Genomic DNA, 25,023 nt, shown 5'->3' on the forward strand with positions numbered 1-25,023 from the left:
TTATGGGGCGTTTGTTGGTGTCAAGTAGAGACCCAATCAGTTATTTAAAATCCATCTTCAGCTGCTCTGAGCTTCCCTTCGTAATGTCATTGAATCCTACATGAACTATGATAGACTCCATTTCCAGATGCAAGTTTAAAATATTTGGGAGCAGCCTATTGATGTCCTGTACTCTGTACTTTACTGCTTCTGGATAGCACAACGTTTTTGCTCCAGGGACTGAGACATTTCTCACCATTGAACTGCCCAATACAACGGCCAGAGAAGGGAAATCCACCCCTTCCACCCCTTGAGAAATCCACCCCTTCCTACCCCTCACAAAATTTGTAGAGCCTTTCATGAGCCCATGAGAAGCAGGATAGCATACACCCACAGCTCCTGGCTATAGGCCCAGAACCTCCCACAGCAGGCAGAGCCCTGTCAGATCCAGGGAGAGGGAAAGGAGCCAAGCTCGGCGGCAAAGTTGCTGTTGGAGTCTGTGTCGTTGGAGTCAGTGTAGTTGGAGTCAGCACAGCTGTCACAGACACATACAGGTCCAGCGATTAAGGCGCAGGTAGATCAGGCATCAAGGAGGCGAAGCTATTCTTCATGTCGATCTGCTCTTGACCTCTCGCAGACACTCCAGTCCGTTTAGCAGCATGCCACTGCCTTCGGTCCCCACGACTTGTGACATGGGACCAGCGCTGATTGGAACAATCTTCTTTCTGTTCTTCGTCTACTCCACCACAAGATGGAGGAAGAGAAGCAGATGGAGATGACTTCCTTGGCAGGAAAGTTCCAGGTAGCACAGGGCTTTCAGAATGGGACAGATGACAAGGCAGGGATACATCCATCAAGCCCGAGCGGCGTTCAGCCACAGCAGTTGAGAACAAGAAAGATCCAATTTGCATTTTCCGGATGCGTTCGTGCAGAATTGAAATGAGCTTTTTGCTAGAATAGCTACATCGTTCCTGTAATCCTCCGCAAGCAAACAATTGCCACGTTGGAATTCCGGATGGCTAATATTGTCACGGACAAGAGCGTAATAAACACAACTTCTACAACACTGGAAACTGTTCATTAGCTATTCCAGGCGAATCTTGCTCCATTGCAACCTAGCTAGCTAGCTGGTTAGTTGGTAAATATCCAGTCCAAACAAGCAGGAAAACCAGTAGCAAAACATATTGACTCACTCTACTTGTAGAAAAACGCCAAGTGCCATCTTCTTCTCTTTCATGTTGACAAAATGGTCTATCACAGTACATGATTTTATTTTTTGTTGTCCTAGGCTACCTGGCTAAAATGCTTGCTCGCTAGCCTAACTTCCATTCATGGGCAACTTTAGCTAGTTAATATTAGCCTTCTACATCTAGCTACATATTGAATGTCCATCCTTTCAGACCAGTGGCACAAAAATGTATGAATTAATGGTTGGATCAGAATCGCTGTTATAATCATTAGCCAGTATGGAGAATTAAGTAAAACCACAAGTCCAAATCCCTATCTCCATCTATGGCTAATTTAGGAAAGCGCCAATTTTAGCTAGCTAGCTAGCCACCAGAGGACAACAACACAATGAGATGCAACAATTCAAGTTTTTCTGTCAATGACGTATGCTCTCATGGGATTTGATAGGAATGACACCAAAATGTGACTTGTTTCAGGAAACTAGGTGTATGTCACGGGTCACTACTTCACAGGAGAGCCATTTGAATGTAAAACGTTTTTGTTATCAAAATGCCATCTGTAAATATGAATAAAATTGTTACATTTTGAGTCCAGTTGGTTTAGCCACAGAAAAATACAAAAACCTCCCCGCTAGCCATGATTGGCTGAGATAATTAGTGGGCTCGACATGCTGAGGGATGAGTTCGGATTTCTCTGCCATACATCAGACTTCTGTCTATTTGAGCTGGTCAGTATGTGTAGGTAATCCTGTCTAACGTAGCTTTTTTTATGTATCGCGTAGTAGAACAGGCACGGTGTTGCTCTCCATTTTCTGGAGGGCCGAGTTTTGTAATCAGTGGAATTAGAGTATGATAGCTAAGGACAAGGAAAAAACGCCTATCTCCGGATTACATCTTCAAACCACGGCATCTGTGATAGGGAGAGGCGTCCATCCATGGTGTATATGGGTAAGATAGTCTAGCTAGCTATATTTTCAGATATTACACGTTTCTAATTTCAACAGAAAGTCATTTTCATTTCTAGTTAAAGTGTATTGTTAGCTAGCTAGCTAACGTTAACTGTCTGGCTCGCTAGTTAACGTTACATGTATGATCTTATTATTCGTATCTGAGAGCCATTTACTTTGCTAGTTATAGCCTAATATTAGCTAGCTAACATTGAACCTGGTTGGTTAGCTACCTGCAGATTCAAGCAGGGTTGCAAGGTCATGAGTTGGGATTACGGTTCATGTCTTAACAAAATACACCACTATGCAAGTAACCATTTCATTAGAATGTCACTACGACAACTGTTGATAGATGTAGTTGGTAAATTCTATCTACCCCTATTTCAGAGCACAGAATTACTGACACATTTACGAACGCTCAACACCTGTTGAATATGGCCGATGTCAGTAAAGGTTGGAAAAAAAACGTAAATTGTTGCCAGCAGCACAGTTGTAGTCGCCAGCAGCACAGTTGTAGTCACCAACGCTCTGGATAACATGAAAACAGCCTAACCAGCTCTGCTAGGATGAGTAAAATGGTCAGTGAACGGTTATTTTACGTTAGCCAGTTAGCTTGAGTGTTTAATGTTGTTGTTAGGACAGAATGCTCGGATCAACCCTTAAAGAGGGGCGGCAGGTAGCCTATTGGTTAGAGCGTTAGACTAGTAACCGAAAGGTTGCAAGACCAAATCCCCTAGCTGACAATATAAAAATATATCGTTCTGCCCCTGAACAAGGCAGTTATCCCACTGTTCCTAGGCTGTCATTGAAAATAAGAGTTTGTTCTTAACTGACTTGCCTAGTTAAATGAAGGTAAAAAAAAGAGATGGGTGGGGCTAAAGCTTAAGAGGGTGTGAATGATTCCAAATGGGTGTAGACAAAGAAGAGATCTCCAGTTGGTACCAACACATTCTAAGGCCATTTTCTCAAAGTGAAGTTACAAGTTGATCAACTTTCAAAGCAGAATTACTTTCCCATTGTTCCTCAAATGCAGTGTATGATATACTATTATGTAGCTCTGTGTCTCTGCTTTTATCCAATGTAAAAAATAAAAATAAAAAATAATTTTTCTACATAAACTACATAAGCCCTGTCCAACAAATAGAATACGAGCCTATCATAGCCTGTAACGTTTTTCAGGACAAGCCCACATGACAACAGCGGCCTCAGATGCCAGCAGTAACTTGTCCTCCACGTTTAGCAGAGTTTTTGAACCTCTTTGAATGTCACCAGAGAGTGTTAGCCATTAACTGTCTAATATAAAGTAATTGCAGAAGGGGATAGTGGGTCATATCTACTGTTGGTTGATCATCATTTGGGGGAGAAGCAATACTTTGAATGTCAACTAGATGACATTTTATTCCTGCTCAGAGAGAAATTAATACCTGCCTGCAATTACATGGAAATGACTTACAATATTATCTTCCTGTTGAAACACATCCTCTTGATACCTTGTTTGACATTAATGATAAACTGGAATAACTATTCTTTCACTGCCTACTAATGTAGTTACTGTGTGTGTTGGCTAGACTCCTGGAGTTGTGCATTGTTCTGGTGGTTGGCGATAGAAAATAAGCATACTACAATGTGGCCGGGCTTCACCAAAAAAAAAAAAACGTTCCTGTCAACAAAAGCTTATGTGTAATCTCTAGGAACGTTACTTACCAGACATGGAGTGAAATGTGTCCCTTGTTATCAAATGAACATCAGAATCCAACTTTTGTCCAAACCACTACTTTTTTTGGGAGGTGAAGCCGGCTATATTGTGGTATGGTTCTTTTTCGTCGCCAACCACCAGAACTAATCACAACTCAGGGTGTCCAACCAATACAGACTCTCGATTTTGAGTCCCAAAGCTGTATTGGCAAGAACTGCTCTATGGCTGCTCTCAAGGCTCATACAGTGCCTTGCGAAAGTATTCGGCCCCCTTGAACTTTGCGACCTTTTGCCACATTTCAGGCTTCAAACATAAAGATATAAAACTGTATTTTTTGTGAAGAATCAACAAGTGGGACACAATCATGAAGTGGAACGACATTTATTGGATATTTCAAACTTTTTTAACAAATCAAAAACTGAAAAATTGGGCGTGCAAAAATTATTCAGCCCCCTTAAGTTAATACTTTGTAGCGCCACCTTTTGCTGTGATTACAGCTGTAAGTCGCTTGGGGTATGTCTCTATCAGTTTTGCACATCGAGAGACTGAAGTTTTTCCCATTCCTCCTTGCAAAACAGCTCGAGCTCACTGAGGTTGGATGGAGAGCATTTGTGAACAGCAGTTTTCAGTTCTTTCCACAGATTCTCGATTGGATTCAGGTCTGGACTTTGACTTGGCCATTCTAACACCTGGATATGTTTATTTTTGAACCATTCCATTGTAGATTTTGCTTTATGTTTTGGATCATTGTCTTGTTGGAAGACAAATCTCCGTCCCAGTCTCAGGTCTTTTGCAGACTCCATCAGGTTTTCTTCCAGAATGGTCCTGTATTTGGCTCCATCCATCTTCCCATCAATTTTAAACATCTTCCCTGTCCCTGCTGAAGAAAAGCAGGCCCAAACCATGATGCTGCCACCACCATGTTTGACAGTGGGGATGGTGTGTTCACGGTGATGAGCTGTGTTGCTTTTACGCCAAACATAACGTTTTGCATTGTTGCCAAAAAGTTCAATTTTGGTTTCATCTGACCAGAGCACCTTCTTCCACATGTTTGGTGTGTCTCCCAGGTGGCTTGTGGCAAACTTTAAATGACACTTTTTATGGATATCTTTAAGAAATGGCTTTCTTCTTGCCACTCTTCCATAAAGGCCAGATTTGTGCAATATACGACTGATTGTTGTCCTATGGACAGAGTCTCCCACCTCAGCTGTAGATCTCTGCAGTTCATCCAGAGTGATCATGGGCCTCTTGGCTGCATCTCTGATCAGTCTTCTCCTTGTATGAGCTGAAAGTTTAGAGGGACGGCCAGGTCTTGGTAGATTTGCAGTGGTCTGATACTCCTTCCATTTCAATATTATCGCTTGCATTTCAATATTACTGCTGTCATAAATCTATAGAGATTATAGGGATTTACAATATATCTTATTGTTATTGGACACAACAGGCAGCTAGGTGTTTCATACTATTTTAACAATAGGCTACCCTTTTTTCATCTGAGTAGCCGAAAGTGGCAATGCTGACCACCAAAATACTCACAGGACGTAGACCCCACATGGCAAACATTTTCTCATAAACAGTTACATAGTTACATGCTAGTTACATGCTTCTAACATGTGGCATAACAAATATAACAATTCATTGATTGATGGTGACGCAATATTGCTAGCCAATCCCGGGACCAGTTAACAAAACTCAACTCTGCCTCGATGCAAGCTACACATGCTACCTTGATTGATTTCAACCCAACAAAATGGGCAAAAATGTATATATATATTTTTTCTTTGACGTCACGTGCGGACAGTAATGAAATTGCATTGTCTATCAAGTGTGAATATGTTCACTTATTATAATACTCTAAACATTTATACAGTATACTCTCTATAATACATAATGAGGCTAGATGTTTTTTCTATTATTAAAATATGTTTATTTTGTGTTGCACTGTAGCCTATTTCTAGAAAATGCATAGACTAAACTTACTCAGACAACACTGATAGGCCCACAATGGGAGAACACATATTTGATATCCTACAAATGTCCAGAACTGGATCAAATATAAAAGGGAAATGTGTGCTTATGACGTGCTTTTAAGACAAGGTTACAACAAATGTACCTTCTCTGATACCTGCAGGGCCAAAGCCTCTCATGTGTTCAAAGTAGACCAGCATGGAGTATTGATTTGGCTGGAATCACTCAGATCTGAGAGAAATGTGTTAGTTGATTGTTTCCCAGCAGGTCCTTCTTCTAGTGATGCGGTGGCCCGGTGGGATAGAGGAGGTAAGAGGTAAAGCCATCTCTAGCTAAGATGCAGCGCTCTGCTTGCATCGATTTTGGGAGGTATAAGCGTAGCTTGGAAGAGTAGCTGCGGCTTTCGCAACATGGGGATCCTAATAAAATACCAAAAATACCAAATACGCAGGGTTTAAATTGGGCCACGTCCCGCTGGGTCTGAGACCCGGCACCTAAACTCAGCAAAAAAAGAAACAGACCCTTTTCAGGACCCTGTCTTTCAAAGATAATTCGTAAAGATCCAAATAACTTCACAGATCTTCATTGTAAAGGGTTTAAACACTGTTTCCCATGCTTGTTCAATGAAACATAAACAATGAATGAACATGCACCTGTGGAACGGTCGTTAAGACACTAACAGTTTACAGACAGTAGGCAATTAAGGTCACAGTTTTGAAAACTTAAGACACTAAAGAGGCCTTTCTACTGACTCTGAAAAACACCAAAAGTAAGATGCCCAGGGTCTCTGCTCATCTGCGTGAACGTGCCTTAGGAATGCTGCAAGGAGATGTGAGGACTGTAGATGTGGCCAGGGCAATAAATTGCAATGTCTGTACTGTGAGACGCCTAAGACAGCGCTACAGGGAGACAGGAAGGACAGCTGATCGTCCTTAGTGGCAGACAACGTGAAACAACACCTGCACAGGATCGGTACATCCGAACATCACACCTGCGGGACAGGTACAGGATGGCAACACCAGGAATGCACAATCCCTCCATCAGTGCCCACTGTCCGCAATAGGCTGAGAGAGGCTGGACTGAGGGCTTGTAGGCCTGTTGTAAGGCAGGTCCTCACCAGACATCACCGGCAACAACGTCACCTAAGGGCACAAACCCACCATCGCTGGACCAGACAGGACTGGCAAAAAGTGCTCTTCACTGACGAGTCTCGGTTTTGTCTCACCAGGGGTGATGGTCGGATTCGCATTTATCGTTGAAGGAATGAGCGTTACACCGAGGCCTGTACTCTGGAGCGGGATCGATTTCAAGGTGGAGGGTCCGTCATGGTCTGAGGCGGTGTGTCACAGCGTCATCGGACTGAGCTTGTTGTCATTGCAGGCAATCTCAATGCTGTGAGTTACAGGGAAGACATCCTCCTCCCTCATGTGGAACACTTCCTGCAGGCTCATCCTGACATGACCCTCCAGCATGACAATGCCACCAGCCATACTGCTCGTTCTGTGCGTGATTTCCTGCAAGACAGGAATGTCGGTGTTCTGCCATGGCAAGCGAAGAGCCCGGATCTCAATCCCATTGAGCACGTCTGGGACCTGTTGGATCGCAGGGTGAGGGCTAGGGCCATTCCCCCCAGAATTGTCCAGGAACTTGCAGGTGCCTAGGTGGAAGAGTGCGGTAACATCTCACAGCAAGAACTGGCAAATCTGGTGCAGTCCATGAGGAGGAGATACACTGCAGTACTTAATGCAGCTGGTGGCCACACCAGATACTGACTGTTACTTTTGATTTTGACCCCCCCTTTGTTCAGGGACACATTATTCCATTTCTGTTAGTCGCATGTCTGTGGAACTTGTTCAGTTTGTGTCTCAGGTGTTGAATCTTGTTATGTTCATCCAAATATTTACACATGTTAAGTTTGCTGAAAATAAACGCAGTTGACAGTGAGAGGATGTTTTATTTTTTTGCTGAGTTTATAATCCAAATGAGAGTCGGGCACAGCTGGAACCCAGTACCTTTGGTTATTGGAATTCACTAATGAAAAATTGTTGTCCAATTTACCACAGCCAACAATACGATTAAGCAACAGCAAAATCATATAATCCCGTAGGAGAATGTTTACATATTTAATTGTTCAGCTTGTTACATTCTATGCAAGAAAATAATATTCCTCTTCAGGTGATAATATTCCTCTCCCTCCACACAGGGAGAGAAATATTCATACCCAGTCATTCTACAACATTCTTTAAAAAACCTAGAACCAATGTCCACACCCTCATGGAAATGTAATTCGCGTAATCAAACAATCCCCATAAAAACCTGTCAGTTTAAGGTAGAGATATCAGTTTTGCACTGGATGCATCTCAATCCACCGCATCTCCCGCATCCGCCGGTGTCGCACTTCCACATTGGAGGAGAAAGTTGACAGTTCAATCGGTTTGGCCTACAAACTATTATAGCTCTGGAAAGATGAGACTCTCACGAACCCGATGGCGTTCTCTGTTTTGCGCTGCGACCTCCATAAGCGTCTTGGGAATCGTTTGAATTCGGTACAGCCAATCTGACAACTTCTGTCTGTAGTGTCCGAACAGTTTGGCATCCATACTAATAAGACTCTCACGAACACGTACATGTCGGTTGTTTTGCTCTAGAAGGCCTGCAGGCCTCACAAGACTCGTCGGAAAGTCTCCCTGTACCAGTTGAAAAAAATGTATGGAAGTACTGTATATACTGTATGGAGACTGTGCCAAACATAAGAGGTTAAATACATGTCTACTGATCTTTCATATATCTCTCAGATATAGGACAGACACTTCAGAACAAACTTCCTTTAGATTTTCCGGGATACTATCTGTTGTTCCATGTAGTGAATCTGTCATTCAATGCGTTTGTATGGGCAAAAAGCAGTAAGGCCAAAAATAATTTTTCATCAAATAATTGTATATATATTTGTTGGATACTTCATGGGGTCTTTACATTTCAAATCAAATTGCTAAGTGGTCCTTGGTATGACCTTCTTAAAACAATTCCATATACTGTAGCTTAGTAGAACCCACCCCCCTGCCCTTGCTTAGATAGGGCTTAGACTGTTATGGGTTAATACAGTTGAGTGAAAACACACCATTGAAAGCAGTGTTGATGGGCACTGTTAAAAGAGGAGGATCAAGGAGCTTTCTGGTCTTAATAGGTTACACTTATTTCTTAAAAGCAAGAAATGTGTAAAATGCACAATTTTATAACATGAGCTTTTAGCAGCAGCATTGGTTTATGCGTCAATGGCATTGAATGCATAGGAAAGGTGTAACAGGTAGGCCTGTTACATTATATTCACAGTACATGATCCTTGGTTGCCTGAGTGCCACTGGAATGTTTTTTTGGACATTCAAGTCATCAATATGTTGGTTTTTAGAGTTTGTGATCTAGCTAATAATTAGCCCAATTGGGTAAATGCAGATGGGCAACTCTCAGCCTATTTATTTATAGCCACTATGCTGCATCAGGTGGGGTAAATTGGGTGATAATGCTTAAATAGCACATCTGCTTGATAATATGGACCAATGTTATTGGGGTATTTTCTGGAGGGGGAAATAATATTTTAGATGTCAGCATCATTCTATTTGAATTCACTTTAGAGTAGTGTCCTTTTAAAAACTCACTAGAATTGACCTTCTCACACCCTCCACAACCTGCAGCATGCTGTGATAGCCTAGCAGCTAAGAGCATTGGGCCAATATCTGAAAGGTTGCTAGTTCTAATCCCTGATCCGACTAGGTGAAAATCTGTTGATGTTCCCTAGAGCAAGGCACTTAACACTAGTTGCTTTGGCTAAATATAATGTGTTTTTGTCAGTATATATTGTTTAGGCTAATACACTACTATAGTGAGATAGAACTTGACATAGAAATAATGCACATAGAACCGATCTACTGCTTCTTAGACTTGCGTTCAATGATAATAACAGATCTATAACACAAAATCTCTATGTGAATGTGGTCAGGTCGCCAAAAAAAGTTACATATTGCAGCTCTAATGCTTAAGGGGGCAATGCATCATATATACATACAGTCATTGGGACAATGAGTGAGTGTCGAATTTGGTCAAGGTGAATTGCTATTTTTATAGGTGAGGCTTATTTTATAAGTTTCATAATACTTAAGTTATAATGAGTGTGATATGTCTGCTGCAAAAAATATATAATTGGCTAGAATGTTCCCACCTGATCGTGCCTCCTCTCGCAATGTATTTCCATTAGTAGAGCGCTCAGTCGACCATCTTGGCAAAATAATAGATCCTCTTTGGTGCAGTCCATTTGACAAGAAAACCTCAAAGACCCATAATGCCACACGTTTCTGTCATGTGATTTTACATGACTTGCATTGTGCGTTTGTCAACAAGAAACCGTTTTGATATCTGGAGAATTCAGTGAATTCCTTTAGTTTTCTTTTGCGTACCATTAGCTAGCTAAATGTTTAAAGTCACCAATGGATAGTTGAAAATAGAACGCTGTTTTGTTATCGCTTCCAATCTCAATCATCATGGCAGAAGTAGAGAAGGTAAGCGTAGCCTATCTCATCTGTTTTGCAATCAAATCAATGGACTTTATCTTCGTGCATTGGCTTTTCTAGGATATGATTCTAACATTAAAATGATTTATTTGCATTTGTAACCTAGTATGCAATGTGGTGAAGACAGTGCGTTGCTGAAAAATGTAAAGAAAGACAACAGTATTTAGCTAGTTATTCGTATAACGCCAGTTTGTAGTCCTAAAACCCGGAAATAAGTTACCTCTGTTTCTTTAGGAAAGAATAGGGCTTTGGAATAAACGTCGAAAATAAGGCCTGAGGTTATATATTTTGTTCTATTAGATAATAGCAGTCGGTTACCATGACCTTTGAATTATGAGCCCTTTGTGTTTTTGTTACATCAATTCAAAAAAATTCACAAAGTGATGTTAGCTGATGAAGATTATCGAGAACCCTTCTTTACCACGGACCTTATTTTCGGCATTTATGGTTTGATTTTGCAAATTTCGGGCACTTTTATTTTATTTCGATTAAAAAAAAAATGAAACCTCTTTAAACTGCTTTTTATCTATCAGAATGTTTTCTTCACTCTGTCTGGAAACAAGATCTAATAGTGTCTGAGACCTCACTATTTAAAAATATAAAGATTTTGATTGGTTTCCCCAAATCCCGGAGGGGAAATGTCAGTACCACTACGTCATAAATATTCCTATTTTATTTGGGTAATTACGGAAATTGTGCCCAAGATATTTTATATAACATTTCACGTTATTTAATTTTTGGGAAGTTTTTCTTAATTATATGAATTCATCATGTCTAGATATCCATATATGCCTTGATGATACTCAGAAATATGTATTTACCACATCAAAACAGTAATATTTTACATTATTTTAGGACTTATCTTTTAAGAACACGTTCACATATGGGAAACATCAATATCAATTGTAATTTAATACACCGTTTCCTCAAATATGTACCGTGATGGTAATGTCTTAGTGTTGTGGTAATGACAGTGTGGTGGAAATGACATATAATATAAACAGCTGATGAAAATACCATTAAATATTTTAATGTCACAGGTGTATATGTTTAATTTCGTTGAAGATATAGAACACACCATTCAAACCTCACAATTTTGGGATTCAATGCATTAGGCAGAAATACATAGTTGGAAACACTGGTTGACATTAAACAAATGATTGTTCACTGGTTGCAGTCTATTAAGTCAGACTCGTGAGATAGGTGTGTGCTCACTCAATATTAGATTTTGCCTTTAATACCCTCTATTGCTTAACGAGAGAGCAAATTTCCTCCCAGACTGTGCTATCAAGCATCGTATGCCGTTTTGCCACTGGATGAGGCTCAGGGACAAGCCCAAACACATTCTCTGGTTGGTACCATACAATGTCCTCTCTCATTGGCCAAAAGAATCAGTTGTTTCCCACACAACTCATAGTCTTGACTAGAGTGTAGCTCTCTGCATCAACATCTTATATAATACCAGGGTAAGGGTCATATATAAGTCATATTTCACAACACACCACTTTCCAATCAGTCCCTCATGTATGTCAGAAATGGGCTGTAATTGCACTAGGAGATGGCTGTGGTGCTGTGCAGGTTAACGTAGAAGGTTGTGCCTTGTCTGCCTCTGTTTTGGCCCACAGACTAATAATTCAACAATCACATAGAAGTGGAATGATTTGAGGGGTGGGTAGGTCATCATTGTGTAGCTGTAAGACTTCAGGTGAGTGTGGCGGTGTGTTCCTTGACAGGTATGACACCATAACCACTCTTTTCTGGATAGTTGATCTTCTGTTTTTTTGGTTTATTTTCCATTGCCTCGTTTCTTCTCTTTTTTCTCGCCTCGCTGGGAAAGGTGGATTTCAGTGTACCACTTTCTTTTCTCTTGAGGTATCTTTCTTTTTGTTTCTTAAGATACTCCTGGTATCTTTATAGGATCTTGTTTGATTTTGTTTATGTACACTACATTACCAAAAATATGTGGACACCTGCTTGTTGAACATCTCATTCCAAAATCATGGGAATTAATATGGATTTGGTCCCGCCCTTTGCTGATTATAACAGCCTCCACTCATCTGGGAAGGCTTTCCACTAGATGTTGGGACATTGCTGCAGGGACTTTCTTCCATTCAGCCACGGACATTATTGAGGTCGGGCACTGATGTTGGGTGATTAAAGCCTGATTAAGGTCGGCTTTCCAATTCATGCCAAAGGTTTTCAATGGGGTTGAGGTCAGGGCTTTGTGCAGGTCGGTCAAGTTCTTCCACACCGATCTCGACGAACCATTTCTTTTTGGACCTCACTTTGTGCACGGGGGCATTGTTTCCGTTTAAGAAATGCTTTCACCAGAATAGGCCTAATGAATAAGCCAAGTACCTCAACTCCTCCACAGAGTTGAGAGCAGACTAGTTTTTGAAAGACTCCTTTGATTCGCTTTGCAGTTGATACTTACATTTTTTAAATTCCAGAGGTACTGCCCCTAAAAAGTAAATTCTCATTTGACCTATGTGGCATTGATATGAGTCAAACATTTATTCTAGTGTCAAAATTGACTACAAAGTGTAAACAGGATAATTTTGGTCATAGTCAGTCTCGTCCAAAATTGAGATTTGCGAGATGATAGGAAAAAGGGTGTGTCACGGAATGAAGGTACCCACAGTTTTCTGTGGGTTGGATTTATTTGAATCCTGCCCACATGCCCACAACTGTCAGCGCCCAAGTAATCGCCAATTCGCAGTGCACCTGCATTTAGCCCGATAATAATGCCCATGGTGAATTTGGTATAACATTCACTGGCAACATAGGGTTAATAAGAGACCATAAGTAAATTGCACAATTTACATGGGACATTATTTTAAAATGTCAATAGCTCCAAATTTTGATGATGTAACCCTTTACACTCATACCATACAGGTTGAAAATGGCAGATTTGGGCACTGATAAATGGCTAAATTGGAACACAGTGGCTGTACAGTAACATGCTTCACAGTGCTGTATGGGTTTTGACTTACAGTCGTTCTGAACTTGAACACTGCGCCCGATAAGAAGTTGCGCTCATCCCTCCCACTGAATGGGCAGCTTTAGCACATTTTTGTTGATTCAGTGAAGGAAATGCTGTATATTAAGAGGACTCTATGTATTTTGAAAGACGAGATGTTGAGGAATATAATAAATACTGCTTTGTCATACCAGCAAGCCAAACACTAGTGAGTCCAAATGTGCACTTCACATTTCAATATCATAAAATTGCTTGGCGCCATACCCATAGTTATTCTGAAGAAATTGTGCCTATGCTTGCAGTGGCGTCTTCCGGGCACCTGGGGCAGAGCTGTTGCCTGTTTTGCATGTTATGTTGTCATTCATTTGTGTCAGTTTGCAAACAATTAAAACATTGCCATAGATTTACATTTGAAGTGCCCATCCAAGAAGGCTCAAGGTCATTGGCCACAGATAAAATGATGTAAAATGACAACAAGTGGGAAATTGCAAATTCAACAATGAGTGGTTTGGAAAGAATCAGTGGCTAACTGCAGGTGTTGCAAAGCAATCACTGTTTTGCTTCCCCTGCCTGCTATTTGGTGGAGAGGGTGTGTGGTCCATGTCTGGGTTTAAGGATTTAAAACATCTGTCTGAATGGGTCTCTTTTCCAAGCTTAAAGGATAAATATTCACACATAACACCATGGGCCAGAAATGGTTGAATACCCTGGCCATGCTGTCAGTCCAGTATGACTTCTGCAGTGTTCAAAACAACTGGAAACTGGGAAATCTCAGACATCAGCTCTGACCTGAAGATCACTAATGTCATGATTCAACCTTTTTTTGTCAGTTCCCAGTTATCTTGAAAGTAGAAGTCGACCGATTTAATCGGAATGGCCAATTAATGTTTGTTTTTGGACACCGATTTGGCAGATTTATATTTTTTAAAAAAATTTTAAAAACATTTTTTTTTTTACACCTTTAATCTTTATTTAACTAGAAAAGTCCGTTAAGAACACATTCATATTTTCAATGACGGCCTAGGAATGGTGGGTTAACTGCCTCGTTCAGGGGCAGAACGACAGATTTTTCCTTGTCAGCTCGGGGGATTCAATCTTGCAACGTTACAGTTAACTAGTCCAATGCTCTAACCACCTGCCTCATTGCACTCCACGAGGAGACTGCTGTTATGCGAATGCAGTAAAGCCAAGGTAAGTTGCTAGCTAGTGTAACAGTATAACTTTAGACCGTCCCCTCGCCCATACCCGGGCGCGAACCAGGGACCCTCTGCACACATCAACAACAGTCACCCTCAAAGCATTGTTACCCATCGCTCCACAAAAGCCGCTGCAGAGCAAGGGAAACTACTACTTCAAGGTCTCAGAGCAAGTGACGTCACCGATTGAAACGCTATTTGAACACCGCTAACTAGCTAGCCATTTCACATCCGTTACACTAGCATTAAACTTATCTTATAAAAAACGATCAATCAATCATAATCACTAGTTAACTACACATGGTTGATGATATTACTAGATATTATCTAGCGTGTCCTGCATATAATCGAGGTGGTGCTTATCGTTGCTCCAATGTCTACCTAACCATAAACATCAATGCCTTTCTTAAAATCAATACACAGAAGTATATATTTTTAAACCTGCATATTTAGCTAAAGGAAATCCAGGTTAGCAGGCAATATTAACCAGGTGAAATTGTGTCACTTCTCTTGCATTCATTGCACGTAGAGTCAGTGTATATGCAACCGTTTGGGACGCCTAATTTGCCAGAATTTTATTTAATTATGACATAACATTGAAGATTGTGCAACGTAACAGGAATATTTAGACTTATGGATGCCACATGTTAGATAAAATACGGAACGGTTCCGTATTTCACTGAAAGAATAAACGTTTTGTTTTCAAAATGATAGTTTCCGGATTCGACCATATTAAAGACCTAAGGCTCGTATTTCGGTATGTTATACCGAAGTCTATGATTTGATAGAGCAGTCTGACTGAGCGATGGTAGGCAGCAGCAGGCTCGTAAGCATTCATTCAAACAGCACTTTAGTGCGTTTGCCAGCAGCTTTTTATGACTTCAAACCTATCAACTCCTGAGATTAGGCTCGTGTAACCGATGTGAAATGCCTAACTAGTTAGCGGGGTGCGCGCTAATAGCGTTTCTAACGTCACTCGCTCTGAGACTTGGAGTGGTTGTTTCCCTTGCTCTGCAAGGGCCACAGCTTTTGTGGAGCGATGGGTAACGCTGCTTCGAGGGTGGCTGTTGTCGTTGTTCCTGGTTCGAGCCCAGGTTGGAGCGAGGAGATGGACGGAAGCTATACTGTTACACTGGCAATACTAAAGTATTGCCAATACAATAGTCAAAGGTTAATGAAATACAAATGGTATAGAGAGAAATATTCCTACAATAACTACAACCTAAAACTTCTTACCTGGGAATATTGAGGACTCATGTTAAAAGGAACCACCAGCTTTCATATGTTCTGAGCAAGGAACTTAAACGTTAGCTTTCTTACATGGCACATATTGCACTTTTACTTTCTTCTCCAACACTTTGTTTTTGCATATTTTAAACCAAGTGGAAAATGTTTCATTATTTATTTGAGGCTAAATTGATTTATTTATGTATTATATTAAGTTAAAATAAGTGTTCATTCAGTATTGTTGTAATTGTCATTATTACAAATAAAAAATAAAAAAAATTGTCAGATTAATCGGTATCAGCCTTTTTTGGTCCTCCAATAATCGGTATCGGTGTTGAAAAATCATAATCGGTCGACCTCTACTTGAAAGCACCATAATCCACAGAATGCCAGACTTTGATGACAAATTTGCCCACAAGAAGGACCACCATCCACCTTCCTGTTCAAGGGAGCACAGCACAACAGTCCAAAACATCCCAAAATGTCTTGTAGACTGCTGCATAAATTATGTAATATGCCAGGGAGATATGTATACTGTAGCTAAGAAAGTAATACTAAGAGTATGTTGTGTAGTAAGCTATTAGTAGCCCATGTCCCTCACCCTAATCATTTGGTCCCTTTCCCCCTCAGAACTTAGCCTACTGTTCTGTGGTGGTGCACATGTAGTCTATAGCCTGTTTAATACACTGCTCAAAAAAATAAAGGGAACACTTAAACAACACAATGTAACTCCAAGTCAATCACACTTCTGTGAAATCAAACTGCCCACTTAGGAAGCAACACTGATTGACAATAAATTTCACATGCTGTTGTGCAAATGGAATAGACAACAGGTGGAAATGATAGGCAATTAGCAAGACACCCCCAATAAAGGAGTGGTTCTGCAGGTGGTGACCACGGACCACTTCTCAGTTCCTATGCTTTCACTCTAGTGGTAGCATGAGACGGAGTCTACAACCCACACAAGTGGCTCAAGTAGTGCAGCTCATCCAGGATGGCACATCAATGCGAGCTGTGGCTAGAAGGTTTGCTGTGTCTGTCAGCGTAGTGTCCAGAGCATGGAGGCGCTACCAGGAGACAGGCCAGTACATCAGGAGATGTGGAGGAGGCCGTAGGAAGGCAACAACCCAGCAGCAGGACCGCTACCTTCGCCTTTGTGCAAGGAGGAGCAGGAGGAGCACTGCCAGAGCCCTGCAAAATGACCTCCCATCTGCTCAAACGGTCAGAAACAGACTCCATGAGGGTGGTATGAGGGCTCGACGTCCACAGGTGGAGGTTGTGCTTACAGCCCAACACCGTGCAGGACGTTTGGCATTTGCCAGAGAACACCAAGATTGGCAAATTCGCCACTGTCGCCCTGTGCTCTTCACAGATGAAAGCAGGTTCACACTGAGCACATGTGACAGACGTGACAGTCTGGAGACGCCGTGGAGAACGTTCTGCTGCCTGCAACATCCTCCAGCATGACCGGTTTGGCGGTGGGTCAGTCATGGTGTGGGGTGGCATTTTTTTGGGGGGCCGCACAGCCCTCCATGTGCTCGCCAGAGGTAGCCTGACTGCCATTAGGTACTGAGATGAGATCCTCAGACCCCTTGTGAGACCATATGCTGGTGCGGTTGGCCCTGGGTTCCTCCTAATGCAAGACAATGCTAGACCTCATGTGGCTGGAGTGTGTCAGCAGTTCCTGCGAGATGAAGGCATTGATGCTATGGACTGGCCCGCCCGTTCCCCAAACCTGAATCCAATGGAGCACATCTGGGACATCATGTCTCGCTCCATCCACCAACGCCACGTTGCACCACAGACTGTCCAGGAGTTGGCGGATGCTTTAGTCCAGGTCTGGGAGGAGATCCCTCAGGAGACCATCCGCCACCTCATCAGGAGCATGCCCAAGCATTGTAGGGAGGTCATACAGGCACGTGGAGGCCACACACACTACTGAGCCTCATTTGGACTTGTTTTAAGGACATTACATCAAAGTTGGATCAGCCTGTAGTGTGGTTTTCCACTTTAATTTTGAGTGTGACTCCAAATCCAGACCTCCATGGGTTGATAAATTTGATTTCCATTGATAATTGTTGTGTGATTTGTGTGATTTTGTTGTCAGCACATTCAACTTTGTAAAGAAAAAAGTATTTAATAAGGATATTTCATTCATTCAGATCTAGGATGTGTTATTTTAGTGTTCCCTTTATTTTTTTTGAGCAGTGTATAAATGTCATTTAATATTTTAAGAGCTTTCACTGTCTGCTTATATGCCCCCTTTATTTATCCTATGGTTCTGACATGGTGTACAGGGAGAATACTGTAAGAACGGCCCATGTTCGGAATTCTGTCTCTGTACGTTTCAAAAGTGCTGAACAAATCATTATATTGACTACGTCCGTCTTAGCTCGCTCATTGTCGTAATCGAAATTACGGCTAGCCTCTTATCCGCTCATCATTCCCTTATGCCGTAGTTTGTACATCTTAATTGTTATAGGCCTATTGCTTATATAGGTCTATATCATTAGTATTGTATTCATCATTTTATGCAATGTTGGAATGATTTCATTGTTTTGCTTACTTTGCGTATTATATTTAGCTCATGTGCTTTTCTTGACGAGGAGGAGATGCTATATAATGTTGTTGGGTCTGTAACCAAATATTTGTTTTCAACAAACCGTTCAGTAATAGACCCATGTAATTCCAGTTGATATTGCGAGAGTTGTTTTGTTTGCACAATGCGCTGTATGTGCTTCGGTATAGAAAAGTGGATACTCATGATTGTATGTTCCTTCCTTTTTAGACCACATAGGTGTCTCTCTGTCTGTGTGTGTGTGTGTGTGTAGGGGGGGGGGGCGTGGGAGTTAAGGCCTCAACATCTTGATGAATGTATCTGAACTAGAATCAATCAGAATTTCTCTTGGTGTCCATTTTGAAAGTGCTGAACGAATAGGCCTACCTCGTCGCAGCTTGTTTGCTTGCACTTGCTAATACTTAGAGCTAAGTGTTAATGATATAAGATTCAACGTTATGATTTTGCTGAACATAAATGTAATAATCTTTGTATGGTTCAAAATTAAAAACTAATTTGGCGTTCGTTATTTAAGGAGAATGCGGCTCTTATCGACTTACACAAATCCACAAGGAGTCAGAAGAAACCACATTTGTTTAAGCAAGTCAGCCATACCAACTATGGTTTTTAAAAAGGTTGTAAATGAGGCTTAATGAACTGTTTCGCTGCCAGACAATGCTCTGCTAATAGCCAGGTATAGCGTTGGTAAGGATTCACTCCATGGTGCTGAAAGGAAAGCTGCTGTTGGGACAGCTTTATGTAGGCCCTAACAGTTTGTGGGCACCGTTTGTCTACCATGAAGAAAATTTGCCGCATCACGCTGAATGCACTCGTGACCAGTGGCGATTTTTAGCATGTAAATCTTGGTGGGTCCAAAGGAGAAAAAAAGTGGGATGCATGCCACTACACAACACTAAACAATACATTAATTGCACTATAATGGTGACAAACGGTGCCCACAAACTGTTAGGGCCTACATAAAGCTGTCCCAACAGAAGTCCAAACACCTTACCACTGCTACACCTGGCTATCAGCGGAGCCTTGTCTGGCATCGATGTAGTTCATTCAGCATTATTTACTGCCTTTAAAAAAACATTGCTGTTATGGCAGACTTGCTACAACAAATGCGGTTTCTACTGACAATTGAGATGTACAAACTATGGCATATGTGGACGACAAGCGGATAAGAGGCAATCCGTTATTTCGATTCAGACAATAATGAGCGAGCTAGGATGGACGTAGTCATTAACTATTTATTCAGCACTTTTGAAATTGAACAGCGACAGAATTCCGATTATGGGCCGTTCTTAGTGTACTCCCTGTACAACAAGTCAGAACCGTAGGATAAATAAAGGGGGCATATAAACAGACAATGAGAGCTCTAACAATATTTGATGATTATATTTCTCTAAAACAGGTTATAGGCTACATGTGCACCACGAAGTTAGAACAGTAGGCAAAATTAAGAGGTGAAAATAGACCAAATTATTAGGGTGAGGCACATTGAACGCTGTTTGGGTCTTTGCGTGTCAAAAAAGATACATGTCATACAACACTATTTGACATGTTAAATCAGCTTTTAACTTGACATGTCAAATAACACATTTCTATTATAGAATGTTGTGTGTGCTGAATTTGCACGTGCAAGCCAAGTTCCACCACTACTATCAGTAGCACTGTCAAAGCTGTCCAAAAAAAGTTGGCAAACAAGCACACACCGGCCACGAACGATGTGTTTACAATACCGCGTTGGTGAAAATAGACCAAATGATTAGGGTGAGGCACATGGCCTACTAACTGCTTATTTCACAACATACACTTGGTGTTACATTTCTTAGCTACAGCATACATACAGTTTAAGTCGGAAGTTTACATACACCTTAGCCAAATACATTTAAACTCCGTTTTTAACAATTCCTGACATTTAGCCTTCCACAAGCTTCCCACAATAAGATGTGTGAACTTTGGCCCATTCCTCCTGACAGAGCTGGTGTAACGGAGTCAGGTTTGTAAGCCTCTTTGCTCACTCCGTTTTTCAGTTCTGCCCACAAATGTTCTATAGGATGAGGTCAGGGCTTTGTGATGGCCACTCCAATACCTTGACTTTGTTGTCCTTAAGCCATTTTGCCACAACTTTGGAAGTATGCTTGGGGTCATTGTCCATTTGGAAGCCCCATTTTCAACCAAGCTTTAACTTCCTGTCTGATGTCTTGAGATGTTGCTTTCTCATGATGCCATCTATTTTGTGAAGTGCACCAGTCCCTCCTGCAGCAAAGCACCCCCACAACATGATGCTGCCACCCCTGTGCTTCACGGTTGGGATGATGTTCTTTGGCTTGCAAGCCTCCCCCTTTTTCCTCCAAACATAATGATGGTCATTATGGCCAAACAGTTCTATTTTTGTTTCATCAGACCAGAGGACATTTCTCCAACAAGTACAATTTTTGTCCCCATGTGCAGTTGCAAACCGTAGTCTGGCTTTTATGGCGGTTTTGTAGTAGTGGCTTCTTCCTCGCTGAGCGTCCTTTCAGGTTATGTCAATAAAGAACTCGTTTTACTGTGGATATAGATACTTTTGTACCGGTTTCCTCCAGCATCTTCACAAGGTCCTTTGTTGTTGTTCTGGGATTGATTTGCACTTTTTGCACCAAAGTACGTTAATCTCTAGGAGACAGAATGTGTCTCCTTCCTGAGTGGTATGACTGCTGTGTGGTCCCATGGTGTTTATACTTGCATACTATTGTTTGTACAGATGAATGTGGTACCTTCAGGCGTTTGGAAATTCCTCCCAAGGGTGAACCAGACTTGTGAAGGTCTCCAATTTTGTTTTCTGAGGTCTAGGCTGATTTCTTTTGATTTTCCCATGATGTCAAGCAAAGAGGCACTGATTTTGAAGGTAGGCCTTGAAATACATACAAAGGTACATGTCCAATTGACTCAAATTATGTCAATTAGCCTATCAGAAGCTGCTAAAGCCATGATATTTTCTGGAATTTATCAAGCTGTTTGAAGGCACAGTCAACTTAGTGTATGTACATTTCTGACCCACTGGAATTATGATGCAGCGAATTATAAGTGAAATAATCTGTCTGTAAATAATTGTTGGAAAAATTACTTGTCATGCACAAAGTAGATGTCCTAACCAACTTGCCAAAACTATAGTTTGTTAACATGAAAATTTGTGGAGTGGTTGAAAAACGAGTTTTAATGACTCCAACCTAAGTGTATGTAAACTTCTGACTTCAACTGTATCTCCTTTGTAAATTTCATTATCTATGCAGCAGCATGCAAGATATTTTTGGACTCACCTTGTGAAGGCGGCGCAGCGTTCCTTTGGGCAAGTTTTGTTATCAAGGTCTGGCATTCTCTGGATTCATGGTGGGAACTTGGGGGGAGAAAACACACAACCACTCCATTGAATAGCAGGTTAGTGTTTGCTTTGCAATGCTTGCAGTTAGCCATTGATTCCTTCAAAACGACTCATTGTTGAATTTGCGATATCCAACTTGTTGTGTAATCTTCATGTCCAATGGCCAATGAGCACCGATACATTTTATCTTCAATTTCTCTTAATTATTTCTCTTCATATGACAAGGATTAAAAAGGATTTTCCAGTAGATTGTCAACTTTATTCATGATGATGACTGCTAGCTAAGACTTTGAAAGGAAGATGTTGACATGATCAGTTCAAAGCTACTGTACATATAACTGGATTTCACCTTCATTTTATCTGTGGCCAATGACCTTGAGCCTTCTTGAAAGGGCAATTGTAATATAACTCTATGGCAGGACCCAAATGACTGAAATTGTGGATGTCTACCCTTGCTAAGGACTTAAACTTGCAGATGACGTACTGTCCCCATGAGTGACAGTCAATCACGGCGCAATGCTCCTATTTTCTGCTGGCTCGCCCCACCACCACAGAAAGCACTGAGCTAGGCTGAAACACCTGCATTTTGGAGCTGCCTTACTCAAGAAAACAAAAAAAGACACTGTGTGTGTGCAGCTTCATTAACTTATATGTATTTTTTACATTGCTCGTAAACTGATATGTAACACGCTCTGCCCCACCTACCACTGCTCATGACTCTTTTTTAAAATTACGATTTGTTTCCCTGAATTTCATTCTGAAAGCCTAACACTGTAATGTCGTATTTTATAACTTCACTAGTCATCTTGGCAATATAACAACAAAATTGTGCCCACCTGACCCAGATTGCGAGTCTTCTTTCATTCATAAGTGCATTGAAATGAATGTCCACTAGTTAGTCCTCTCACTCAAACCCTTGACATGTGTTTATCTTTCACCTACAACATATCTTCCAGGAATATTCTTATCATGTTACTGAATGTATCCAGAGTCATTTTAAGATTTCGTTCACAAAAAGTATTTGTATAATCCACAGAATCCAAACATTACCCAATTGATTGTGTCTATTTGTCCTCACCTTTTTGGTCTAATAATTTCCCCATAATTGACTAACTGGTCCCTTTTAATCGCTACCACGGTTATGCATATGCTTTTAAAAAAAAAATCTGTAAGACAAGTCAAACTTACTTTGCCACGGTTGCACACCAGCCGGTTGAAGCTAATTGGCAAAATCATTTGGCTAACTCTTCCTACCAGCGAACACACACAAGACACCCACATCAATCAAACCACAGTCATGGCCACTAGCATTTCTTAAAAGGCAATTTCACCACTTTTCAACCTCATTTGCAATATGTCCAGCAGAATACCAGTGTCAACATGTGAAAACGGTGCATTTCTAGGTTTTGGAGAAAACAATATGATGTCCCATCATGCTTAGGGTCATGTATAAAAAAATATTGGGCAGGCCATTATTTTGGCTACCATGGCCATGTCCCCATCCACAGGGCCATATCCCCATCCACAGGGCCATGTCCCCATCCACAGGGCCATGTCCCCATCCACAGGGCCATGTCCCCATCCACAGGGCCATGTCCCCATCCACAGGGCCATGTCCCCATCCACAGGGCCATGTCCTCATCCACAGGGCCATGTCCTCATCCACAGGGCCATGTCCCCATCCACAGGGCCATGTCCCCATCCACAGGGCACTGAATGGTTTGATGAGCATGAAAACTATGTAAACCATATGCCTTTGCCGTCTCATTCACCAGATTTCAACCCAATTGAATATTTAGGGGAGATTCTGGAGCGGCGCCTGAGACAGCGTTTTCTACCACCATCAACAAAATAGCAAATGATGCGATTTCTTGCGGAAGATTGGTGACACATCCTTTCAATAGAGTTCCAGACACTTATAGAATCTATATTAAGACAATTTGTGTTGGTTTTTCCTTTATTTTGGCAGTTATCTGTATGTAGACACTGGTTTGGTGCTGGAAATGATGAATTTGAGGATGAAAAGTGGCGTAATTGCCCTTAATGAACCAAATATAAAATCAGGGCAAGTCAGGAAGTGCAGTTGCCCTTTTAAACCCTTAACGTGTAGCCTACCCATGTTTGCCCTCTGTGTGCCTTCCTTTGTTTGCTGAAATCCATACTTTTTAATAAAACAATAATAAAATACAACCACCGACTGTTTCCTCGTATCGACTGAGAGCGACTCGATGTCGTCAGCGGTACACTCCGCCCACTCTCATCTCCGCTCTACTCTGTTGATGTGAAGTACATCGTGGAGTTGAGTTTGCCAGATAATTAGCCAAGTAAAACTCAAACCAAACTGGTCTAAAGCAAACATTGCATCCATAATGTAATGTCATTTTTGCTTTAGATCTCTCTTGTCTTTTAATAAGCATGATTGTATGTCTTCTAGGGAAGAAAACCAAGTGAAGAATCCACAGATGACTCTGAGGTAAGATACTGTGTGCAAACTATGTATATGGCCCGCTAATAAAAAGTGGAACATTTTGATTAATTTAGGCTGAAGTAATTGTAGAAAATGCATGTGCTGTCTGTGCATTTATTCTCTTCCCACATGTAAACAAACAACTTTTTTTTTTTACAGCAAAAACAAAGCAGATTTAGACATGTTATGCAATTTTCCAGATGTTGTGAAAATCATCTGGGTAGCAGAAGATAAAATGTCTGACCATGTCAGAGACGCACGCAGTTGTGAAGTACACTGTTGCACCACACCTTTTGATTCTGCATACGTTTGTATTATCCAGCTCCTGTAACTGTGCGTCTGGGAATCACTAAATAAAATATAGCATGTCAGACTGCTGGAGAGTGTGAGGAGCAGCCTGTCTTTAAATGATACAGAGAATGAAATGTATGGAATAGCCAGTACATTGAGCAATTCCACCCCCTACTCCCCAAAGAAAAACCATTCCCGAATGGAGAAAGGAAATCTTCACCAGTAAATGAAAAGTCTGCCTGCCCCCTATCACCAGTCCACAAACAGAATCCTCTCGGCACACTAACACTCACAGGTAAACAAGCACCTGGGACTGCATGATTGTATGTCCCCCTCTGAATCGCTACAAGCCCCCGCTTATTTAGTTATTGTGGTGTAGCTTGCCCATTCGCTAGGCACCTGTCTCCGTGAGTGGGTTGTCAGTAGACCGACTTGATGAATGAAGTGCGAGTGTAGCCTGTGTGCTGAAGGCTTTGCCAGAATGGCTAGATCGGAACCAAGTTACATACTCCCACCAGTCCCTTGGTTCATGCTCTTTAGACAGATTCACGTTCACTTGATTGTGTCCCCCATGGGCTGTTGTAATATGACTTTCT

General features: G+C 41.4%; 1 protein-coding gene across 3 annotated transcripts in view; it reads left to right on the plus strand.

Moving 5' to 3' along the window:
• The first annotated feature begins 10,112 nt into the window (after positions 1–10,112).
• LOC109908798 (vacuolar protein sorting-associated protein 41 homolog) overlaps positions 10,113–25,023 on the plus strand; it is a 31,558-nt gene continuing 16,647 nt past the window's right edge. The window contains exons 1-2 of one of the 3 annotated variants that reach the window (XM_020507496.2): positions 10,113–10,327; positions 24,104–24,142. In XM_020507496.2, coding sequence (XP_020363085.1) covers positions 10,310–10,327; positions 24,104–24,142 — 57 coding nt within the window. In that variant the 5' untranslated portion in view covers positions 10,113–10,309. Of the gene's footprint in view, positions 10,328–24,103; positions 24,143–24,569; positions 24,723–25,023 lie in introns of those variants that run through there. The other 2 variants (XM_020507498.2, XM_031796210.1) reach the window with 2 other exon arrangements.

The sequence above is a fragment of the Oncorhynchus kisutch genome, linkage group LG18 (genome assembly GCF_002021735.2).
Source record: "Oncorhynchus kisutch isolate 150728-3 linkage group LG18, Okis_V2, whole genome shotgun sequence".
Lineage (NCBI taxonomy): Eukaryota > Metazoa > Chordata > Actinopteri > Salmoniformes > Salmonidae > Oncorhynchus > Oncorhynchus kisutch.